This window comes from Tetranychus urticae, chromosome 1, assembly GCF_039701765.1.
Source record: "Tetranychus urticae isolate SD_2017Ah chromosome 1, NJAU_TeUrti_SD_1.0, whole genome shotgun sequence".
Taxonomy (NCBI): domain Eukaryota; kingdom Metazoa; phylum Arthropoda; class Arachnida; order Trombidiformes; family Tetranychidae; genus Tetranychus; species Tetranychus urticae.
In genome coordinates this window covers 26,346,364-26,369,265 of record NC_142958.1, presented here as the reverse complement: position 1 = coordinate 26,369,265, position 22,902 = coordinate 26,346,364, and the positions used below count along the sequence as shown (strand labels likewise).

At 33.5% G+C, this 22,902-nt stretch overlaps 8 protein-coding genes across 10 annotated transcripts; 7 read left to right on the top strand and 1 right to left on the bottom strand.

Annotated features, from left to right (window-relative positions):
• Positions 1-1,044: 1,044 nt before the first annotated feature.
• Positions 1,045-2,434, top strand: LOC107364385 (crustapain). Its single transcript, XM_015931719.2, has 4 exons — positions 1,045-1,176; positions 1,284-1,436; positions 1,527-2,056; positions 2,131-2,434. The coding sequence occupies exons 1-4, from the start codon at positions 1,081-1,083 to the stop codon at positions 2,342-2,344; spliced, it is 993 nt and encodes a 330-aa protein (XP_015787205.2). The 5' UTR covers positions 1,045-1,080; the 3' UTR covers positions 2,345-2,434.
• A 1,006-nt stretch (positions 2,435-3,440) lies between these two features.
• Positions 3,441-5,067, top strand: LOC107364382 (cathepsin L-like proteinase). Its single transcript, XM_015931715.3, has 4 exons — positions 3,441-3,646; positions 3,769-3,921; positions 3,993-4,525; positions 4,694-5,067. The coding sequence occupies exons 1-4, from the start codon at positions 3,551-3,553 to the stop codon at positions 4,947-4,949; spliced, it is 1,038 nt and encodes a 345-aa protein (XP_015787201.1). The 5' UTR covers positions 3,441-3,550; the 3' UTR covers positions 4,950-5,067.
• Positions 5,068-5,414: 347 nt separating this feature from the next.
• Positions 5,415-6,623, top strand: LOC107364384 (cathepsin L-like peptidase). The gene is made up of 2 exons (XM_015931717.3): positions 5,415-5,726; positions 5,816-6,623. The coding sequence occupies exons 1-2, from the start codon at positions 5,472-5,474 to the stop codon at positions 6,554-6,556; spliced, it is 996 nt and encodes a 331-aa protein (XP_015787203.2). The 5' UTR covers positions 5,415-5,471; the 3' UTR covers positions 6,557-6,623.
• A 281-nt stretch (positions 6,624-6,904) lies between these two features.
• LOC112539114 (cathepsin L) lies at positions 6,905-8,206 on the top strand. The gene is made up of 4 exons (XM_025161351.2): positions 6,905-7,038; positions 7,104-7,256; positions 7,324-7,856; positions 7,925-8,206. Exons 1-4 carry the CDS (start codon positions 6,952-6,954, stop codon positions 8,124-8,126), a joined length of 975 nt encoding a protein of 324 aa, XP_025017119.2. The 5' UTR covers positions 6,905-6,951; the 3' UTR covers positions 8,127-8,206.
• Positions 8,207-11,029: 2,823 nt separating this feature from the next.
• On the top strand, positions 11,030-12,363 carry LOC112539115 (cathepsin L). The gene is made up of 4 exons (XM_025161352.2): positions 11,030-11,163; positions 11,229-11,381; positions 11,448-11,980; positions 12,054-12,363. Exons 1-4 carry the CDS (start codon positions 11,077-11,079, stop codon positions 12,253-12,255), a joined length of 975 nt encoding a protein of 324 aa, XP_025017120.2. The 5' UTR covers positions 11,030-11,076; the 3' UTR covers positions 12,256-12,363.
• A 2,560-nt stretch (positions 12,364-14,923) lies between these two features.
• On the top strand, positions 14,924-16,254 carry LOC107364338 (cathepsin L-like peptidase). The gene is made up of 4 exons (XM_025161350.2): positions 14,924-15,039; positions 15,102-15,254; positions 15,322-15,854; positions 15,928-16,254. The coding sequence occupies exons 1-4, from the start codon at positions 14,953-14,955 to the stop codon at positions 16,127-16,129; spliced, it is 975 nt and encodes a 324-aa protein (XP_025017118.2). The 5' UTR covers positions 14,924-14,952; the 3' UTR covers positions 16,130-16,254.
• Positions 16,255-16,530: 276 nt separating this feature from the next.
• On the top strand, positions 16,531-18,432 carry LOC107364383 (cathepsin L-like peptidase). The gene is made up of 4 exons (XM_015931716.3): positions 16,531-16,689; positions 16,773-16,925; positions 16,994-17,544; positions 18,083-18,432. The coding sequence occupies exons 1-4, from the start codon at positions 16,576-16,578 to the stop codon at positions 18,294-18,296; spliced, it is 1,032 nt and encodes a 343-aa protein (XP_015787202.2). The 5' UTR covers positions 16,531-16,575; the 3' UTR covers positions 18,297-18,432.
• Uba1 (ubiquitin-like activating enzyme 1) lies at positions 18,327-22,742 on the bottom strand. Of its 3 annotated transcripts, none has more exons than XM_015931713.3 (9): positions 22,617-22,742; positions 22,077-22,484; positions 21,658-21,899; positions 21,239-21,557; positions 20,043-21,121; positions 19,129-19,843; positions 18,826-19,014; positions 18,655-18,755; positions 18,327-18,596 (listed from the first exon to the last, which is right to left on the bottom strand). In XM_015931713.3, exons 2-9 carry the CDS (start codon positions 22,470-22,472, stop codon positions 18,446-18,448), a joined length of 3,192 nt encoding a protein of 1,063 aa, XP_015787199.1. In that variant the 5' UTR covers positions 22,473-22,484; positions 22,617-22,742; the 3' UTR covers positions 18,327-18,445. The 3 variants fall into 3 exon arrangements, with proteins under 3 accessions (XP_015787199.1, XP_015787197.1, XP_015787198.1); XM_015931711.3 differs by having other exon boundaries at positions 22,620-22,742; XM_015931712.3 differs by having other exon boundaries at positions 22,628-22,742.
• Positions 22,743-22,902: the final 160 nt, after the last annotated feature.

The window sequence follows — 22,902 nt, the reverse complement described above, 5'->3', positions numbered from 1 at the left end:
AAAATTTTTTCAATCAACTTGAGTAACTAAGATTGCATTTTTAACAGATTAAAATTTTCTATTATTCAGCTTTAAAAGTATCTTCAATTCACTGCTGACATATTTATTAATAATATATTATCATGACGTTATGATTATGATAATCATGCATTATGTATATTCTGTATAAATTATAAAATGAACTCTCAATATATTGTAAATGAAACTATTAAACATTGGATTGAATTTCCTCTTGAAAACATTGTAAACACTTGAAAAGTTTAAGGGTTCATTAATATGATATAAAATTATGTTTGTCATGTTGGCTGTTAATAGCTAATTATTAGCCATTGTTAGGTGTAAATAGAATTGATGAAGGAAATAACTGCTGAAGCCAATGAACTTTACTTTAACCTGTAAAAAAATGTGTCTTGTTTTTAGCTAATTATTACATGTTGTTGTTATTAAGCAGTTTAATCTTTACCTAATGTGATAATAATTGGTTGGATTATATAAAATTTCATAAACTGAGCTATCATTATCTTGAGGAAATTCAAGTACAATTTGAACCAGAAAAACTTGTTATTCTATAGCATAATAATAAGAGTATTTAGCATTATTTATAAATTTTATTGTTTCACTTTGTGGCTAAAGAAACAATTTGTGATGATAGATTTTTCCCTTTTGTTTTGAATTGGCGCTTCTCTTGGCTTCTCTTGGCTATTGCTTGCTATCTTCTTACCCATTGTAATTATTGTATTGTGTAATTGTTTCATTGTGAATTTGATATTTAGTTTGGTTTATTAATTGTTACCGAATGAAGATAATTATGACTGTGTATTACCATGATGAGCATGATAAATAATGACAATGCTTGGGTTGATTGGAATAGAAAGAGAATTCCTAGCAGATCATGACAAAGGATAATCTCTGATTTGGATGGGTCTTTATTTTTCCGCATAAACACTTTTGCATCTTATCGTATTCAATCAATTGTTAACGATTAACCATTTTAACAGGATATTTAAAGCCACCGGTTGTTTGTGAATCCAATCAATTCTTTTCTGTTCCTTTCGGTTACACTAAAAACCTCTTTTCATCATGTTGCGATTTGCTCTTTTGGCAACTCTTGTTGCTCTTACTTATGGATACTCTATTTCTGTTGATGAAATTAAACAACAGTTTTCAGCTTTCAAGGTAAATCAATTCATTCCTTTGTATTTACATTAACCAATGAGCCCCAGGCTGTTGCAGTAAAATGATTTAGAGATCTATTGCTAATTTATTTTTCTTTCTCCCTTTAGACTAACCACAGTGTTGTTTACGCCGATGAAAAAGAAGAAGCTAAACGATTTGAAATTTTCGCAAAAAACCTTGAATTCATCAAAAACCACAACGAAAAGGCTAACAATGGTGAACACTCATTCTGGCTTGGAGTCAACAAGTTCGCTGACTTGGTAAGTTGTAAACAGAAGATGCTTTGAAAACTAACCTTTGAGTTCATATTTTTAACTTTATGTTCTTGTTTCCTTTTTTCCTTCCGCCAGACTTATGAAGAATTTGCCGCCCGATACTTGAACTACAGAGGTGCAGAAAAGAAACCAGCTCCACTTCTTCACAACTCTGCTTACTTTGGAGACTTACCTACCTCCGTTGACTGGCGAGAAAAGGGTGCCGTAACAGGTGTTAAGGATCAAGGTTCATGTGGATCTTGTTGGGCATTCTCAGCTGTTGCTGGCATTGAAGGTGCCAACTTCCTTAAAAATGGAAAACTTGTCTCTCTCAGTGAACAAAATCTTGTTGATTGTGCTAAAGATGATGTTGACCAAGGTTGCAATGGAGGTTTAATGGATCATGCTTTTACCTATGTCATCAACAACAAAGGTATTGACACTGAAAGCTCTTACCCATACAAAGGCGCCGATGGTTCATGTGCATTCAAATCATCTGATGTTGGTGCTACTATTAGCTCATTTGTTGATGTTGAAAGTGGAAATGAAAAAGCTTTAGCCACCGCTGTCGCTCTTCAACCCGTTTCAGTTGCTATTGATGCTTCTATCTTCCTTCAACTTTACTTGTAAGTGTTTATTTTTGTAACCTTTTTTTCATTCAATCGAACAATTATTTATCGATTTTTTCCTCTCTCTCTAGTGGTGGTGTCTTTGATATTGGACTCCTTTGCTCATCTTCAGCTGACAAGCTTAACCATGGTGTCACCGCTGTTGGTTACGGTACTGGATCAAAGGACTTCTGGATCATCAAAAACAGTTGGGGTGCAGGCTGGGGAGAAAAGGGTTACTTCCGAATGGCCAGAGGAAAGAACCTTTGTGGTGTTGCCACTCAAGCCAGTTATGTTGTTGTCTAAGCTTATTTGTATTTACGAATTGCTATTTGATAAAATCAAATGTAACTCTTTTGTTTACAAATAAATAAAAAAAATTGATGCCCGTTAAAATTTCCCACTCTAATATTACTCACGGTGAAGGCGAAAAATTGACTAAAAATATTGTTAAAAGGTTGACAGAAGATATCCATCTTGTTTATGAAGTGAATGTATTCAGTTGACATGAAAACGCTCTCAAACTGTGTTATTATCAGAGTGTTAGAGCAAAAAATCAATTTTGGTTGGTCATCATAATATCTCATGTATATGCATAGTTAGGACAAAACTGAGTGATTAATTTCCATAAAATGAACCTTTAATGCTAGAAGTATAAATAGGTGCATAAATCTGTTTACCCAAATATCTAAATGTTTTTCCATTGTCACACCAAGTCTAATTGATTTTCGGATTGTACGATAAAAACATTCAATTATTATATCGTAAACCTGTTTCACTTTTCAAAGCAATTAACTAATTCCTGACCTTTCTATCAATCTCGAAACGACTGTTTGATGTGGCAACTAAAAGTGTAAAACAAGATTCAACCTTTTCCGGAGTAAAACACCGAGATTTCAATAAAACCAGACAAGTTAATTTATAATAAACTTGAATAATCAATCAGAATGTTTTTCTTTAAATTTATTTCCATGAAAATTTAATCAAATCTGAAAATTTTCATCTCATTGGACTAAAAATTGTAATCAAAATATGTAAGCCCAGGTTTGGGTACATGAAAACTGAACTTGTACGACCATTACATTACTGAGCAATTATTTATGAGTTTCCTTCAGCTAATATTATTTGTCATGATTATTTAATAACCCATGAATCAGTATAATGCAGGAACCATCTGTTGATTATCACATTAAATTAATATGCCTATTATTTGTTTTTTGCACCAAATTTATGGAAACAGAGGTTCAAATGTTAGAAACAGTCAACAGTTATAGCTAATGTTAAGCAACAGTTAACCATATTTATTAGTGATTTAATTAAAATCAAGGATAGACTCACCGAAATGAGTAGATTCAAGTTGATTATAAATTAATTTCCCATTCTAGAGCTTTCATTGATAGTATAACATCAACAGTATAATATTTTATCTTCAAGAATAATCTTTAACCTTTTTGTTTCTTGTTGATTCCATTGTTATTTTTACCTTTTAATCGCTATCAAATCAATATTATCATGTTATTATTGCTATTATTGCTTATCGTTCCAGCTGAGATTCATAATGCTCCATCCAAATCATTTGATTTAAATCAAATTTGGTCTCTTTTCAAGGTAAGTGTTGATGGCTCTTGAGTTGTCAAAATTGCCATTAAAACTGTTCTTGGCTCAATATACTTAACCAATTGACATTTCAATGATACTAACAATGTATTTTGATGCATAATTTCATCCAGAATGAATTTCAAAAGATTTACAACTCAGAAAGAGAAGAGCGCTATCGACTAAACATTTTTGCCCAAAATTTGGCCACAATTAACTATCACAATGATAGAGCCGAGAAAGGACTTGAAACATTTACAATGGGAATCAACAAATTCACTGACATGGTAAGAGATAGTTGATAGAAGATAAGACAAAAGATTTCACCAAATTTGCTGTTTTTTGCTCATTCATCCAGTCTTTCAACGAATTTTCACTCAAATATCTTGGAACTCGATTCCGAAGTAGTTGGTTTTTAGGTGCACCAATAACTCATGTTGCCGATCCTTCAGAAAATTTACCTAAATTCCTTGACTGGCGTGAGTCTGGCATAGTGGGTTCAATCAAGAATCAAGGAGCTTGCGGATCTTGCTGGTCATTTTCAACAGCCAGTTCATTGGAGTCAGCTTTGGCACAAGCAACTGGCAACAAAACGACTCTTAGTGAACAAAACTTGATGGACTGTTCATGGGCTGAAGGTAATCTTGGTTGCAATGGAGGTTGGATGTCTGATGCTTATCGAACCGTCATGCGACTTGGTGGTATCAATACTGCCGCTGACTATCCATATACCGCTCGAGATTCCCTGGTCTGTAAATATCAACCAACCAAAGCAGCTGTTAGCCTTAAAAATTATGCCTCTGTTGACGGATTGGAAAACATGAAATCTGCCGTCGCTCAGAAGAATGTCGCTGTTGCCATGGAAGTCGACAATAAATTTCAACATTACAAGTGAGTTTCCATCTCTATCTAACCATCAAAATACCAATTCCAATAGATTAGACTATTTAAGCTAAACAAAACCTGTCTCGTGATTTTTGGTTTTATCAATTTTCCGATTTGATTTCTTTTAAAACTAATATATCATAATAATATATAACTCTTGATATTAATCACTAGGAGTGGAGTTTTCTCGTCCAATGGATGCAAAAACACAGCTCGATCACTTAATCATGCCGTTAATCTGGTTGGCTATGGTAAAGTCAGTGAATCGGGTAAAAATTCAACTCGTGATGAGCCAAGTGAAATTGATTATTGGATATTGAGAAACAGTTGGAGCACTTCATGGGGTGAAGATGGATATGCAAGAATCCAAATGGGTCAATGTGGAATCGAAATGGTTGGATTTTATCCAATCATCAAGCTACACTTTTAAGCTTCAGTTATCGGTCAAACCTTTCATTTGACGATAAACAATTTATGCGAAAATTTATTAAGCTTTTAATCTATTCCAGGCATTATTTACTTGATTAATAAATTATTGACAATGTAAATCTCATATAAATTGTATTAATCAAAATGAGGAAGAAAATATCAATTTTCTAACAATGAAACAACTAAAACTGGGAACTTCCCAAGTCTCTGCAATGTTTTATCCACTGTTGATTGCCAAGTGATAATTTTGTTAATCAGCTAATTTATTAAACAATTAAAGGTTCAAAAGGTTGATTAGCAAGAGTAAAAGATGTTTAGTTTGATTTTGTGAAGGTAAAGAGTAAGAAGCAGAAAACAATTAAATCTCGTAGGCAGTTTGATTAACAGTTAGTTGCAAAAATTGTTCAAACCAATTGTTGTTTGAGTATAAAAAAGATTCAAGGCAAGAAGCATTAATCACTTTTAAATAATCAGTTTAACTGTCAGTTACAATTAAGATTTTGTTTCTGTTTTTGTCTCTAAAATGTTCAACTTTATATCATTGACATTGATCATTTGTTTAGCCGGTTTAGCGGTCGCTGAGCTTGATGTTGACCAAGTTGAATCATCTTGGTCACAATTCATGCAAAAGCATGGTAAAGTGTATGCATCGGAAGAAGAGGAATCAACCAGAAAACTCATTTTTACTCGCAATTTGAACAAAATAGTCAAACACAATGAACGAGCCGATTCTGGACTTGAAACTTATCGCAAAGGTATCAACCAATTCACGGATATGGTATGATTGTTTATTGTCAAAGTGAAAGATTAACAGATGAATCGATTTTTTGGGTTATCTAAATGTTAACTCTTTGTTTCTTTTTCCAGGAATTCACGGAAATTAAGGAAAAAATTTTACAGACGAGATCAAGTTCACCCGTAAATTCACCATATCTTCACAACAAGAAAGCATTCAAGTTGGATGAACTTCCCAAGTCAGTTGATTGGCGAGCAAAAGGTTTGGTTACTCCAGTCAAAGATCAAGGTGCTTGTGGTTCTTGTTGGGCTTTTGCCTCGGTTGCTGGTATTGAAGGGGCTTGGGCCAAAGCTAAGGGTAAACTGGTTTCACTGAGTGAACAACAGATTCTTGATTGTGCCACTAAGGGTAACTATGGATGTCGCGGTGGGTTCATTGACAATGCTTTGGATTACGTTATTGAAGAGGGTGGCATTGATACGGAAGCATCTTATCCTTATGAGGCTCTTCAGGGTCAATGTTGGTTCACCTTTACCGATGTTGGTGCCAAGATTACCAATTTTGTTGGAATACCTCAGAATGATGAAGATGCTCTAGTCTCGGCTGTTGCTCTTAACCCAGTCTCAATTGGTATTGATGCTGAAGATGATTTTGTTGCCTACGAATCGGGCATTTTTACCACTTCAACTTGTACCACAACTGACATCAACCATGGAGTAACAGTTGTAGGCTATGATTCACAAAATTCAACTGATTATTACATCATTAAAAACAGTTGGGGAACCAGTTGGGGCGAAAATGGTTACATAAGAATGGCTCGGGGTAAAAATTTGTGTGGAGTTGCCAACATGGCTTATTATCCAATTGTTTAAATCTTTGATTTCCATTTCCATCAAATTGTTATCAATTAAATTAAATTTCAACTTTCACTAGCATTAATCATAACCATTGTTTCCTCAATTTTTGTGACTAACTCTGAGTAATTAGCCTGATTCATTGAAATTATCAATAAAAAGAATCTAATTCAAATATCGTTTAATTTTAAAATAACTTCATCTACCTTTAGATGACTTTGGAAACAAAATCAGTATAACATCATTAGGTGATTAATTGAAGGTTAATATTGACAATATGTGATTCACGAAACAATTAAAGATCATATCAAATCTATTCAATGGCTATATAAGAAGAAACCTTTGACTACAACGAAATATTAAAACAATTGATTCTAACAGTTGATCTTTGATAGTTTCATCGAGAAAAAAAGATGTTTCATTCAATTATACTTTTAGCCTGTTTGGCTTTGACTTTTGCTAGTGAAGTTGATTATAAATCAGAGTTTAATCAATTCAAGGTAATATTTAACAACCTTAACAATTAATAGTGAAAATAACGAAACAAAATTTAATTTTATTTCAGATCAATCACAATAAAAACTATGCTCATCCAAAAGAAGAAGCTTATCGATTCCAAGTATTTAGTTCAAACTTGAAAAAAATTACTGAACACAACAAACGTCATGCAAATGGATTGGAAACATATGACATGGGAGTCAATGCTTACACTGATTTGGTAAGAATATAATTCAATAACATTTTGTGTTTTAATAATCGATAATAATTTAATATTAATTTGATAGACTTTCGATGAATTTTCCAAAGCATTTCTTGGATTTAATGCAACTCTTCAACGAGAAGCTCCATTGATTCACAACCGCAACTCGGTAAATGATTTACCAAAAACAATCGATTGGCGTGAAAAGGGAATTGTTGCTGAAATCAAAGATCAAGCCAATTGCGGCTCTTGTTGGGCCTTTTCAACCACAGCTTCAGTTGAAGGTGCCTGGGCTCAGGCTAAGGGTAAACTCGTTGCCTTGTCTGAACAAAACTTGATGGACTGTTCATACGATGAGGGTAACAATGGTTGTCACGGAGGCTTACCAGACAATGCCTTTGACTACATCATCAAGAATGGTGGAGTTGACACTGAAGCCTCTTATCCTTACACTGCTACTGAAAGTAAAACTTGCAGATACTCAAAGGCCAAAGAAGGTGCAGTCATTTCAAAGTATGTCGATATCCCATTGAGAGATGAAAATGCATTGAAGAATGCTGCCGCTGAACGAGTTGTTTCTGTTGGTATTCACGCTGGTTCTTCACTTCAAAACTACAAGTAAGTTCAACTGCAAGCTGTACGTGAATAGACTATTCAATTCATTCTTTTGTTTACTTACTTCACAGATCTGGAATTTACGACGACTTCTTCTGTCCTGGCCACTTGACTCAACTTAACCATGGTGTTGCTGTTGTTGGATATGGAACCAACTACTGGATTGTCCGAAACTCGTGGGGAACCACTTGGGGTGAACAGGGTTATGCTCGGTTCGCAATGGGTAAAAACTTATGTGGTATTGCTACTAAAGCCAGTTACCCACTTGTTTAGTAATTTTGCGATTTGCAAACATCAAATGTAACTCTTGAACCAGAAAATTTTAAATAAAATTCGATCAGATTCTATAAAAATCTAAATCTTTTTCGGAAAAAGCTTTGCATAATAAATTCTTTAATATAAATGGCAACATTGTACATTTATTGTATGTTGAATACATTAGAGCTTTGTATTATAAGTTTGAGTAATGTATGGAACGAAAAATCAGTCAATCTTTCCCAATTCAATACTTAGCTTTCTTGAATAAACAATTAATTTCCTAGTTGAAGCTTAAAGAGGTTATGGCATTAAATATTCAAACTTTATGTTTTCTTAAAGTTTTTAAAAGATGTTGACCAATGTTTCGAAACTAAACCTGGGATTGTTACTAAAAATACACAACTATCACATGATGTGAAGCAACAATTTTTATGCCCAAATGTTGAGTTTCAGCTCGCTAACTCTCACGGTTACAGAAAACGGTTCGTTTAACCGAAAATATAACTTGATCTATTTTACAGAAAAAGAAAACGCTAGTTCACAAAATAAGACCCTTTTCTGGTTTCTCATCAAAAGTTACATCAGTTGAAGAAAGTTTCGTGAAAAAATATACTTACATAGCTGAGAAAATGGCGATCAAAGTTGAAAATTTGACCTCAATTTTCTAAGAAACTGTTCATCTTATAAATTATTTAATAGTACCATCGGACGCAGTTTTCAACTCACCAAGTCTAAGCTCTGAACTCAAATGTTCAAGCATTTGGCAACACTCTTTGCATTTCATTTATTAGTTTCACCAGAAAATTGGTTTATTTACCAAGAAATGGGTTAAGATGAGTTTATTTGGTTGAATAAGTTGTTGCTCGTGCATTTAAAACCCAAGTATCATGACCCAAATGCACTAATTGAAAGTAATTTGATTAAATTGAATTAATAATTAGTAAAGAATTAAATTGGTGAAAGAATGATGACTGTAGATGCCACCATTATCGGAATATCAATGTCCAAAGTTTTGGGTCCAATGGCCTAAATCTAGAGAACTAATGTTAAATTGAAAAAAGTATTTGCTTCATAATGTGTGCCGACAATTTTTATGCAAGAATCATAAGTTTCAGCTCAATAACACTTACGGTCACAGAAAGTGATCGGTTTAACTTAAGATCGAACTTGATCTGTTTTACAGCAAAAGAAAACGCTAGTTAACAAGATAAGACCATTTTCTGGTTTCTAATCAAAAGTTACATCAGTTAAAGAAAGTCACAGGAAAATATCTGCTTCCATAGCTGAACAAATGGCGATCGAACTTGCAACTTTGGCCTCAATTTTCTAAAAAACTGTCCATCTGATAAATTATTTAATAGTACCAATGGTACCAATGGACGCAGTTTGCATTTCCCTCACAAATCACCAAGTTTAAACTCTGAACTCTAATGTTTAAGCATTTGGCAACACTCTTTGCATTTCATTTATTAGTTTAACCAGAAAATTGCTTTGTTTACCAAGATTTGGGTTAAGTTGAGTTTGTTTTGCTAAATAAGTTGTTGCTCGTTAATTTACAAGCCAAATATCAAGAGCCAAATGCGTTAATGGTAATTTATTTGATTGAATTGAATTCGCAATTAGTAAAGAATTAAATTGGTGAAAGAATGATGACTGTAGGTACCCCAATTCTCGAAATATCAATGTCCAAAGTTTTGGGTCCAATGGCCTTAATCTAGAGAACTAACAATAAATTGAAAAAAATATTTTATCCATGATGTGTGCCGACAATTTTTATGTAAGAATCATAAGTTACAGCTCTCTAACACTTACGGTCAGAGAAAGTGATCGGTTTAACTTAAGATCGAACTTGATCTGTTTTACCGAAACAGAAAATTATATTTCTCAAAATAAAAGCATTTTCTGGTTTTTCCTCAAAAGTTACATAAGTGAAAATGAGTTTCATGAACAAATCTGCTTCCGTAATTGTACAAAAGACAATCGAAGTTCCAACTTTGAGCTCGATTTTCTTCTAAACTGTCTATCAGAGAAACTTTTAAATTGCACAAATAGACTCAGTTCTTATGTCCCTACAAATTAACAGTGTTTCAATCTGAAAGAAATCAATTGTTACATGTTTTTGCCCATTTTTCTAGAAGTATTTGTGTCAATGTGTGCATAAATGTGACAATTGTGTTAAGAGTTGTGTCTTTTTAGTAACAACCTAAACCTAGGTTCAATCTTGAATCTTTAAACTGAGCTTAGTTTTCGAGTCAGTTTCTGATCTTTTCATCGTTCCCCGTAATTGGAAGCATATTTCATCACCAATGCAATCAATTTATCTAAATCAAGTTAACCATTATGTCTAAATGAAACCTTGAAAACTCCATTGTCTTCGAGTACAATTAATGTATACTAGACAATCTGAATCTGATCAGAATCTGATCATAATATTATGAATATGAATAAATTGCAAAAGAACTAACAATTGAGTTAATTGTTTAAACAACTTGAACACTTGACATCTTCCGATTTCATAGTCCAAAATTTCAACACCTACATGAATCACTAATTTGTAACATTAACATACGTAATTTGATTTAAAAAAAGGCAATTTAATTACGATGCCTTGTAATTGAAAGTGTGATAATTGGTAGAAAATGAGTGCTTATAAGTGCAATTAGGAAAATTGCCAATTTTCAATTAATATCATCGGCTTTAAATGTGTATATTTATCAGATTTGGATCTAATATTGGAGGGAATTTTCTTCTTCTCCGAACCGTGTTTCTTTTAAAATGACCATTTAGTACATTGTAACTATCGTAAAAACTTATTTTGATTAGGATACGACAATATTGATTGAACAATGAGAGATCATATCAAACCTATTCAATGGCTATATAAGAAGAAACCTTTGACTACAACGAAATATTAAAACAATTGATTCTAACAGTTGATCTTTGATAGTTTCATCGAGAAAGAAAGATGTTTCATTCAATTATACTTTTAGCCTGTTTGGCTTTGACTTTTGCTAGTGAAGTTGATTATAAATCAGAGTTTAATCAATTCAAGGTAATATTTAACAATCTTAACAATTAATAGTGAAAATAACAATTCGAAATTAAATTTTATTCCAGATCAATCACAATAAAAACTATGCTCATCCAAAAGAAGAAGCTTATCGATTCCAAGTATTTAGTTTAAACTTGAAAAAAATTACTGAACACAACAAACGTCATGCCAATGGATTGGAAACGTATGACATGGGAGTCAATGCTTACACTGATTTGGTAAGAATATAATTTTATTGTTAATGATATGATTATAATATTAATTTAATGCAATGATTTTGTTAGACTTTTGCTGAATTTTCCAAAGCATTCCTTGGATACAATGCAAGTCTTCAACAGCCAGCTCCATTGATCCACAACCGCAACTCAACTGACGATTTACCAGAAACTGTTGATTGGCGTGAAAAGGGAATAATAAACGCAATCAAAAATCAAGGGCAATGTGGTTCTTGTTGGGCTTTTTCAACAACAGCTTCAGTCGAAAGTGCTTGGGCTCAAGCCAAAGGTAAACTCGTCTCTTTGTCTGAACAAAACTTGATGGACTGTTCATATGCTGAGGGAAACAATGGATGCAGCGGTGGTTTACCAGACAAGGCTTTTAATTACATCATTAAGAATGGTGGAGTCGATACTGAAGACTCTTATAACTATACCGCAGCCTCAAGTAAAACTTGTAAGTTCTCATCTAGCAATGTTGGTGCTAAAATATCGAAGTTTGTAGACATTGAATCAGGCGATGAAGCAGCGCTCAAAAATGCTGTCGCTCAGAGAGTCGTTTCTGTAGCCATTCATGTTGGAGAAACATTTCAAAATTACAAGTAAGTTATAAAGAGGCATTAAAACCTCAACTAAACTGAGCTCAAGACTAAACCTAAATCCGTTTCCCAACAGATCTGGAATCTTTGATCTCTCATTCTGCCCTAGTTGGAGCTTCTACTTGAACCATGCCGTTGCTGTAGTTGGCTATGGAACAGACCACTGGCTCTTACGAAACTCATGGGGAAGTTCTTGGGGTGAAAATGGTTATGCTCGGTTCGCTATCAATAAGAACCTCTGTGGTATTGCAAGTGCTGCAAGTTATCCTCTTGTTTAAATGTTGATTCTGTAAAATTTTTCATTCCTCGAAAAGCATGTAATGTGTAATTCAACAATTCAAAGTATCGAATTAAATTAACAAATTTAAGCTAAATTTAAAAACAAAGTAATTGAAGTAATTAATTTCACATCTTTGATGCATTTAAACTTTAATGAATCGAGTAAATTAAATTGGCATTTACAAATCTTAGCGAATTGATTTTGAACTGTAAATTAAAATAAAGTTTGCAGTTTCAAAATGCTGATGTAAACAATGAATCTTATCCAGTTAATCCATTTGATTTTAAATTTTGTTTGAATTAATGAACGTATTGCAATGAAATCAATGGATTTGTGCTTAGTAAGCATTAAAAGGGTTGTTACAATTAAGACAAATTAACACATTTTTGCACAATGTTACCAAACATTATGGGTTATAATACGACTGTCTACCCAATGTAATCCGAATTCATTAAACAATTAATATCCTTCTAAAACATAAGATTTGCACTTGAGAACCATTTAACTTTAGAAAGCAAATATCAAATCTGACAGCATAAGTAGGTTATTTACAATTTTAATTCAATACTTTTTTTGTAGAATCTTGAATGCGTTAATATTTCAGCCCATAATGAAATCTTACGCTTGACCAAGAATAATTATTGTAAATGATATGGTTCCCAAAATATTGAGACTCAAAGTTTTAAGTTTAATGGCCAAAATCAACAGAACTGACGATAAATTTAAAAAAGTATTTGATCCACGATGTGCATCAACAATACTTATGGACAAATAAAAAGATTCAGCTCGCTAACTCTCACGGTTACAGAAAACGATCCGTTAAACCGAGCGTCTAACTTGATCTGTTTTACAGAAAAAGAAAACGTTAGTTCACAAAATAAAACCATTTTCTGGTTTCTCATCAAAAGTTACATCAGTTAAAGAAAGTTTCGTGAAAAAATCTGCTTCCATAGCTGAACAAATGGCGATCGAAGTTGAAACTTTGGCCTCAGTTTTCTAAGAATCTGTCCATCGGATCAATTATTTAATAGTACCAATGGACGCAGTTTTTATTTCCCTACAAATTCTACCAAGTTTCAATTCTTTACTCAAATTTTCGAGCCTTTGGCAGCACTCTTTGCATTTAATTTGCAAGATTAACCAGAAAATTGCTTTATTTACCAAGGTTTGGGTTGAGATGAGTTTGTTTTGTTGAATAAGTTATTTCTCGCTCATTAACAACCCAAATATAAAGACCCAAATGCACTAATGGTAATTTATTTGATTGAATTGAATTAATAATTAGTAAAGAATTAAATTGGTGAAAGAATGATGACTGTAGATGCCACAATTATCGAAATATCAATGTCCAAAGTTTTGGGTCCAATGATCTAAATCTAGAGAACTAATGTTAAATTGAAAAAAGTATTTGCTCCATAATGTGTGCCGACCATTTTTATGTAAGAATCATAAGTTTCAACTCTCCAACACTTACGGTCACAGAAAGTGGTCGGTTTAACATAAGATCGAACTTGATCTGTTTTACAGAAAAATAAAACGTTAGTTCACAAAATAAGACCATTTTCTGGCTTCTAATCAAAAGTTACATCAGTTAAAGAAAGTTTGGTGAAAAAATTTACTTCCATAGCTGCGAAAATGGCGATCGAAGTTGAAACTTTGACCTCAATTTCCTAAAAAACTATCCATCTGATAAATTATTGAATAGTACCATCGGACGCAGTTTTCATTTCCCTACAAAACTCATCAAGTCTAAGCTTTGAACTCAAATATATAAGCATTTGGCAACACTCTTGGCATTCCATTTATTAGTTTAACTAGAAAATTGGTTTATTTACCAAGAGATGGGTTAAGATGAGTTTATTTGGTTGAATAAGTTGTTGCTCGTGCATTTAAAACCCAAATATCAAGACCCAAATGTACTAATGGAAAGTAATTTGATTGAATCGGATTAATAATTAGTAAAGAATTAAATTGGTGAAAGAATGATTACTGTATATGCCACAATTCCCAAAATATTAATGTTCAAAGTTTTAAGACAAATGGCCTAAATCTAGAGAACGATTGATAAAGTGAATAAAGTATTTGATCCATAATGTGTGGCGACAATTTTTATGTAGGAATCATAAGTTTCAGTTCTCTAACACTTATGGTCACAGAAAGTGATCGGTTTAACTTAAGATCGAACTTGATCGTTTTACTCGATGTTTTACCGAAACAGAAAATTATATTTCTCAAAATAAGTTCATTTTCTGGTTGATCATCAAAAGTTAAATCAGTTAAAATGAGTTTGATGAAGAAATCTGCTTCCATAATTGTACAAAAGACAATCGAAGTTTCATCTTTAAACTCGATTTTTTCGTAAACTGTTCATCAAAGAAACTTTTAAATCGCAAAATTAGACTCAGTTCTTATGTCCCTACGAGTGCAAAGAGTTTAAACTACAAAGAAATGAATGTTGCACGTTTTCACCCATTTGTTTTAATTTGTGCATAGCTGTTAAAAATGTGTCGTTCTTCAATTTTAGTAACAACCCTGGAAAGGGGTATTTTAATTGTCTTTTAATCACAACAAGAATCACGGGGAGTAGTTAATTTTCAATGTTAGATTTTATCTCAATTAGTGTATTATATAAGTGTAATAATTTGCTTCAAACATTTATTCCCATTCAATTTGAACCAACTAAACAAACCTAATCATGTTCAAGACAATCTTAATTTTAGCCACTTTGGCTTGTGCTTTTGCCACCGAAGTTGACTTCAAATCTGAGTTCAACAAATTCAAGGTAAATCAACATAAATTTTGATTCTCTTTCATGCCAATCTAATGAAACTTTCTCTTCTCCAGGCCACACACAATAAGCTTTACACTTCTGAAAAAGAAGAGGCTCAACGACTCAAGATCTTCACCTCCAACTTACGAAAAATCAACGGTCACAATGAACGCCACGCCAGAGGAATGGAAAGCTACCAAATGGGTGTAAATGCCTACACTGACTTGGTAATTATTAATATTTTATCGCCTGATTGTTCGATACTAATTTGTTTAATTTCTTATTTTCTTGTAGACTTTCAAGGAATTCTCAGAAAAACTTTTGGGTTACAAAGCAAATCTTGACCGAGTTGCTCCATTGGTCCACAATAACAGCACAGTTGACGGTTTACCCGATTCAGTTGATTGGCGTACAAAGGGCATCGTCAACCCAATTAAAGATCAAGCTCAATGCGGTTCTTGTTGGGCCTTTTCTACCATTGCCTCTGTTGAAGGTGCTTGGGCTCAAGCCAAAGGTAAACTCGTCTCCTTGTCTGAACAAAACTTGATGGACTGTTCATACGATGAGGGAAACCAAGGCTGCAATGGAGGTTTACCCGACAATGCCTTCGAGTACATCATCAAGAATGGTGGAGTTGACACTGAAGATTCTTACGGTTACTCTGCAGTTTCAAGTAATGCCTGTAAATACTCAAAGGCCAATGAAGGCGCAACCATTTCAAAGTATGTCGATATCCCATCCAGAGATGAAAAGGCACTTAAAAATGCTGTCGCTGAACGAGTTGTTTCCGTTGCTATTCATGTCGGTGATTCCTTCCAACATTACAAGTAAGTTAAAATTTGCCAGAATAATTGAATTTGGTTCTAATACTTTTCATTTCGTTCTTTTTTGTTTTACCAGATCTGGAATCTATAACGATAAATTCTGCCCTGGATTTAGCTTCTTCTTAAACCATGCAGTCAATGTTGTCGGTTATGGAACTGACCACTGGATTGTCCGTAACTCATGGGGAACCACTTGGGGTGAAGCCGGTTATGCTCGATTCGCTATCAACAAGAACCTCTGCGGTATTGCTACTAAAGCTAGTTATCCATTGGTTTAAATTTACCCAGAAATGAAATGAAATTTTCAGTTTTTTACAATTTACTGGTTCAAAAGAGGCTTAATTGTAGCTTACTATTAAAAATGTAAACTCAAAGTACTTAATAAACTGATATTCATTGTAAATGCTTATTGACTGTTGTTTTGATTTCAAATTTACTCCAAGAACCAAATATTGATATTATTAGAAGGTTAAATGCCTATGATCAGTTAAAGATCGTCCGATATGAAATGAAAACTTGAGTTTAAGGCTAAAAATGTGCACCCAAATGACAATGATGACTGCAAGGGGAAAAATCCGAGTCCAGAACCTCATGTGACGATTATACAATTGATTTAATCACGTTTAGATAAACCAATTCAATTGTTCATCTCTATTGTAAATGAAGAGCATTGATATTTTACCTTTAACAGTCTAACATTTAACAATTGCTAATTCAACAAACAATGTCTAAATTGTTTAAAATAACTGTTCTTCTGTTGATTCAATTTTATTGTGTTTTATCATTGGTACATGGACACAAAAAACTGTTTGATCCCGAAAAATGGAGCCAGTTTAAGGTAAATAAATGATTGAAATTTTGTGATTCTAATGATTTTAATAGAAATTATATTAATATTACATGTAACATTCAATTTCACAGTTGAATTATAATAAAACGTATTTGAAACAATCAGATGAACATTATCATAGAAGCATCTTCTTTGCCAATCTTGGACGGATTGAAAATCACAATAGACGAGCTGATCAGCGATTAGAATCATATCGACTGTCAATTAATCACTTCTCAGATATGGTTTGTAAAAATCCCAACAATCACTATTTAATACGAAATAATTAAAATCAATTGTTTCTTTTCGACAGGAATTTACTGATTTTGCTCGAAGAGTATTGAGGTATAAACCATTAGATAGAAATAAGTTAAGCAAAGGGCGATTTTATCATTACAAGACCAATGTAAGCGCAAGTGAAGCATCAATTGATTGGCGAACCAAAGGTGTTGTGTCAGATGTCAGAGATCAAGGTACTTGTGGATCCTGTTGGGCCTTTGCTTCGGTTGCAGCAATTGAAAGTGCTCTCGCTATTGCCAACAGTAATGGTGAACCCAAAGTACCTCAATTGTCGGAGCAAAATTTGATTGACTGTTCCTTCGCTGAAGGCAATGAAGGTTGTCTTGGAGGTACCATGGAAGCGGCCTATCAGTATGTACTTGATGCTGATGGCTTAGACACTCGTCAGTCTTATCCATACGAGGATAGGCAAGGTGAATGTCGCTTCAATTCGGATACAATTGGAGGAAAAATTAAGAGTTACGTTGAAATATTTCCTGATTCAGAAGATGATTTACTAAATGCTGCATCTAAACATGTCATTTCGGTTGCCATTCAAGCTACAGCTTCATTTCAACTGTACAGGTAATTTGGGAATAATTTACGTCTTCATTGTTCTTGTTGAGTTTGAAAAACTTTCAAGTTTAGTGAATCATTAATTGTCTTTGGTTTGCTCCTATTTGGTTGTAAGGCTGGTCATCTTCAATTGATTAATGAACTCTTCTTTGATAGGTTCACTGTCCATTAATTTAATTGACAGTTATTATTCCAAGAAAACATCTCTTCAATGAGGTAAATCTAACTTGACAGATTTATTAATAGCTCGTATAGATAAAGACAGAACTTAATAGTCTATTTAACTGTAGAAAGTTAGTTTCTTTAGATTCACAGAAATACTCGACAATTTATTCTGATATCTCGTGAAATGCCATCGACCATTTAGTTGCGCCATTTGTAGCTAATTCCTTTAATCATATTTTAAGTTATAAATATAAATGATGAAATTGATTATTAATCGAAATCAGTTGATGATTTAATAACCAAATGATGTTCAATTGCCATTGATATTTGATGAATAATAATCCACTGCGATCAAAATAATGATAGCTTTTTTTATTTCAAGTGGTGGCATTTTTGATGATCCTACATGTGACAATCGACTGGACTCACTTAATCATGCTGTTGCTTTAATTGGTTATGGTTCATCTGATGGTCAAGATTATTGGTTAGTAAAAAATAGCTGGGGAAAGTATTGGGGTGAAAATGGATTTGGAAGGATCAAGAGAGGATCAAATCATTGCGGGATAGCATCTCAAGCCAGTTATCCGATTGTTTAATTGGCAAGTCGCGAAATTAAAGTCAACGTATTGTAGCTTTAGAATGAAGGAAATAAATTTGCTCCAATTTTTTAATTAGTTTCATTTGTTACATAAGAGATAACCAATAAAAAGTGGAAAATTTGTTATTTTGTTACGATAAGTTGATATTATTGTGTTGAATTTGGAGGTAAAGTATACCGAACGTAAGGTACTTCGACATCTTCGCCTGATTCATCGTTGCAGCATATTTCAAATACCAAAGCTTTAACATGAGGTTCAATCTTTTTCTTTGAGACTTTCTTCACAACCTCCACCAAGCTGAAAATAAATGATTAAATTAATAAAATGCAATTTATTTTTCATTTTCTAAACTTACTTCATATTTAGACGCTCCTCTCGTTTAGCAGCAGCCATGAAAAATGAATATAGCATACAGACTCCTTGTGAAAGCATGGTAATTTCCAGCTTATGTTTATTCTGTGTGAGAAAAGATGGTTAAAATATGTATCATCAAATAAAATCAAAATTCAGTAGAAAGTATTCTTACCTTAAAATAGTCTAAGAACTCTTTAAGAGTCATTTCACCTTCAACTTCAAATCGATCCCAGAGACTAAACTCGTTTTCATAATATTTCTGTTTTTGAACCGGAACAGGCTCTGAGAAACCGGTGAAAGGCTGAGCCAAATTGACGAAACCATTTTTATAGAAATCAAGTTTTTGATGACCTTGAGCCAACTATAATAAAAAAACAGAAAAGATGATTAAATAAAGGATCAATAATTGATACATGGAAAAATCAATGATGATCAAGCAATCACTCATAAAGTGATGTGAAATCAATTATATTACCTTAATCAATTCTAAACACGCTAATCCTGCAACTACGGCAGTGGTCGTTGCAATTGCTGGGATGATTCTTCCAGCAATGAGTTTGCTCTTGTGACGGTCAGCGGGTGCTATATCATAATTTTCGGCTCGTAAGTTGGATGTTGCTACAATGAAATCCATATGGAAGTTTTCATCGTCATCCTTTTCAAAATCTATTGGATTAATCTTAATTTCAGCTAAATTAGTAGGAGATGGGAGTTCTCTTTGGATTTGATTTAATCTATCTCTATCAAGTTGACTACCATCATTTTGTGCTTCAGCATCAGTAACGGCAATCTTGACACCTGACCTAGGAACAAATTCTGGTACGTGAATTTGCTTAACAATCTCAGCTACTTTTGAACGATCACGGGTTTGTGGCAGACTATATAAGTAGGCCCTAAGATTTGCTGTAGCAACAATATAATCAAGATGAGTTTGATTGTTGACATCAAATTTGAGAGGATGAGGACATCGTTTAGGACCAGACCAGAAAGGTGCACCAGAGCTAGTTGATTGATCGGGAGGGAAATTGAATAATAGCTGTTTTATTTGATTGACAAAGTTTTGTTCAAAATGATGGCGAGCCCATGCGACACAATCTTCAAATGATCTGGGTTTTTCATCTATCAATACACGTTTAATAGACTCCATCATGTCCATAGTTTTTCCAGGTTTCTCGAAAAATTTGGGATCTCTAAATGAATGAAATGAAAATGATATTAAAATGAAGGCTTTAAACTTGAGAGGAAATGAATGATTGGAAAGATTCAGGGTCATTGAAATGGAACGAGCTATCAACAAGTAAAGAGATAAAGAATTGAAATTCTAAAAATATTAAGAAGTGAGAAAATTACTGTAAATGATTAAATTTGAAATTTAAAAATGATACTCACGTCAAGTATTGTTTAGCATTTTCTGCGTCTTGTTTGTAAAGCCCCTCAAATTCATCTCTAGCCCATTGAAGCGTGTGTTCAATTGCATTGGGGAAATTTTTTAAAGTACAAATAGGTATTGATTTTTCAGCTGGGTCTTGTGAAGAAGAGTATGCTTCTGTCATAAATGGTATGACGACTTGAACATTACCAGCAGTTCCTAATGTTCCAGCATCAATAAGAGGTTTTCTATAGTATACACATCTTCTATCCATATAGATACGAGCTTCAACATTGTCCAAAGCATTAAGAACTCCATCTAAATTTTCATAAAATTCATCGCTGTAAACCTTCTCAGTTTCTGGGCAAACTCGATTTTGATGAGGTATGATGTTGATTTGAGGATTCATTCCTTTAACGGCCTTAGCAGCAACCTCTGATTTCATTGAGCCAACATCATGAGGTCGGAAAAGAAATTGACGATTAAGGTTAGATTTTTCAATAATATCCATGTCAGTGACATAAAGTTTTCCTTCTGAGCCACAAGCAATACCCATCATTGCGAAATTTTTCAGATATTCACAGCCAATAGCACCTGACCCGACAATAAAGTAACGTAAATTTGCTAATTTTTCTTGGAATTTTCGACCGAACACAGCTATCTGTCCTTCATATCGGCCATCTATGGGTTGAACATCTTTTTCATTGACACCTTCAGCTGGTAAACACTCTAAAGCATCAAAGTAGTAGTATTGAGATAAAGGAGAAAATTTTCCACTACAAGCTTTAATAACTTCTTGAGCAACAAATCCACCCAAAAAGCATGTGACTGGGCCAACATTTCCTTTGGCTAAGAAACTGAACTTAGAGATAAGATCAACGTCAACATCCATTTCGAGATTGTGCTTGGATATAAACTTTCGAGCTAATTCAACAAACTCATCAGCATCATGTTTGTTCCATGAATAAGGGTAACGATCATTTTTCTTGATGAATTTGTGTAACACTTGGAAAGCCACATGCAACTGCTGAGGACGCTCCATTTTAGCAAAATCGGAAATAAGACATTCTGGCTTCTTTCGAGATTCTCTGAAAGATTTCTGAAAACAAAGATGAAGATAAAAATTAGAATAAGTGGGCAATGAAATTGCAAAGAATTGAGACCAGAAGAAATTGAACAACCGGTGAAATCAGTAGGCGAATTGAAGGATACTTACGAAATTAAAAGCCACAGGAATTTTCACTTGAGTTGCGATACCTCCTCTTACATAGGGACTGTATCCTCGAGTATCACCAATGCTAAAGGTATAACTTCCAAGAACCTTGACCTTTCTAGTTGTATTATTTAATTCAGTCATACCTTGTACTTCTGAAAATATTACTGTATCACCATCTTGTAAGTCATGTCTTGATTCGTCAAGACAAGTGACGACACCATCTTCTTCACTTGTGATCCCTGCGATCATCACAGAAACGGGTTCTAATCCATTGGTATCAGTGACTGTAAAATTTTGTCCGAAATCACAAAATATTTGTCTAATGAAGAAATGAGAATGTGTCATTAAAGAACAATGATCAAAGCAGATTGTGTAAATTTATTTAAAGCACATTTGAATTACGCTTTGAATTTACATACCCAAATAACCCTTTAGCTGAGGCAATGATGAGCGCAATATTATTAGCATGTGTGAAATCCGAAATAGCCTTTTGTTCTTTTAAAGACGATTCTGTCAGAACAATGACTTTGAATTTTTTGAGAAATTCTGGATTCAATTTTTCAGAATATGCAGATACCGGGACATAATTATTGAGTTCAGCGAGACGATTAACACAAGCTTCAGCTCGATTTTTACCAATGTCAGCTTCAGTTAAATAAAACTAAAGAAAGAAAAAATTAAAGGTTTTCGTTAAAATCGATTTTATAACGAGAATGTTTTTTTTCTAGAAACATCAATCATGAAAAAGAAACTCAAATCCAAAGGTAGAAAATTAGATAAGTACGCCATTCTTTCATGACGAAATTTTCAGACGAATGTGCAAGATATCACGCCTTACCTGACTTGATAGATCACTGATTGAGCAAACTTGATCATCATGAATGGTAACAGATTTGACACCACCTAAGATAATATTTTTAGCCACTTCAACACCTAGACCATTCATACCGGAAACCAAAACATCTGAATAGGCCATTTTTCTCATAGCTTCATGCCCAAGAACGTAAAGTTGTCGTGAGTAGAGGCTTTCATCGATATCACCACCATTCTTGGTGACCGAAGAACCGTTTGTTACCATGGTTCGATTTTGTGAGTTGTTTGATTCAAGGATTTTTCTGTTATTTGTCTCAGTTGAATCAGCCTCAGATGGACTATGGGCAATCTTAATCTTCTTTTTCAAAGGGCTTTTTTGGACTTCACTTCCTATTTCAACTGCAGGGTTTTCACTTGACATCTGAAACCAGATCTGTATGTGTTAAGGGTTGGAAAAGGATTGAAAGCAGAGAGTATGGAGGAACACAGGACAAATAGAAAAAAAAGAGAAAAGATAATGAGATTTAATAAAGAAAAGACAATGAACACAATTAAATAAACTAACTACCAAATTACTTGATTAATATGGATAATGCTATTAATTACACAAGAAATTATTTAAAATAATTGAAGAAGATTACAAAGCAGAAAGGGTAACCACAACTAACAGGAACCGTACAAACCACAATTTATTGAACAACAATGATCTAACATTTGCCAATCTAACCTAACTTACAATCGTAGAGGTAGATGGCTCTTTCAATTACAGAGAGAAAGAAAGAAAAAGAAAGAAAAGAAAGGAAAAGCAGTTTTCAAAAGAAAGAGAAATTTAGATAACTTGATGCTTCAAG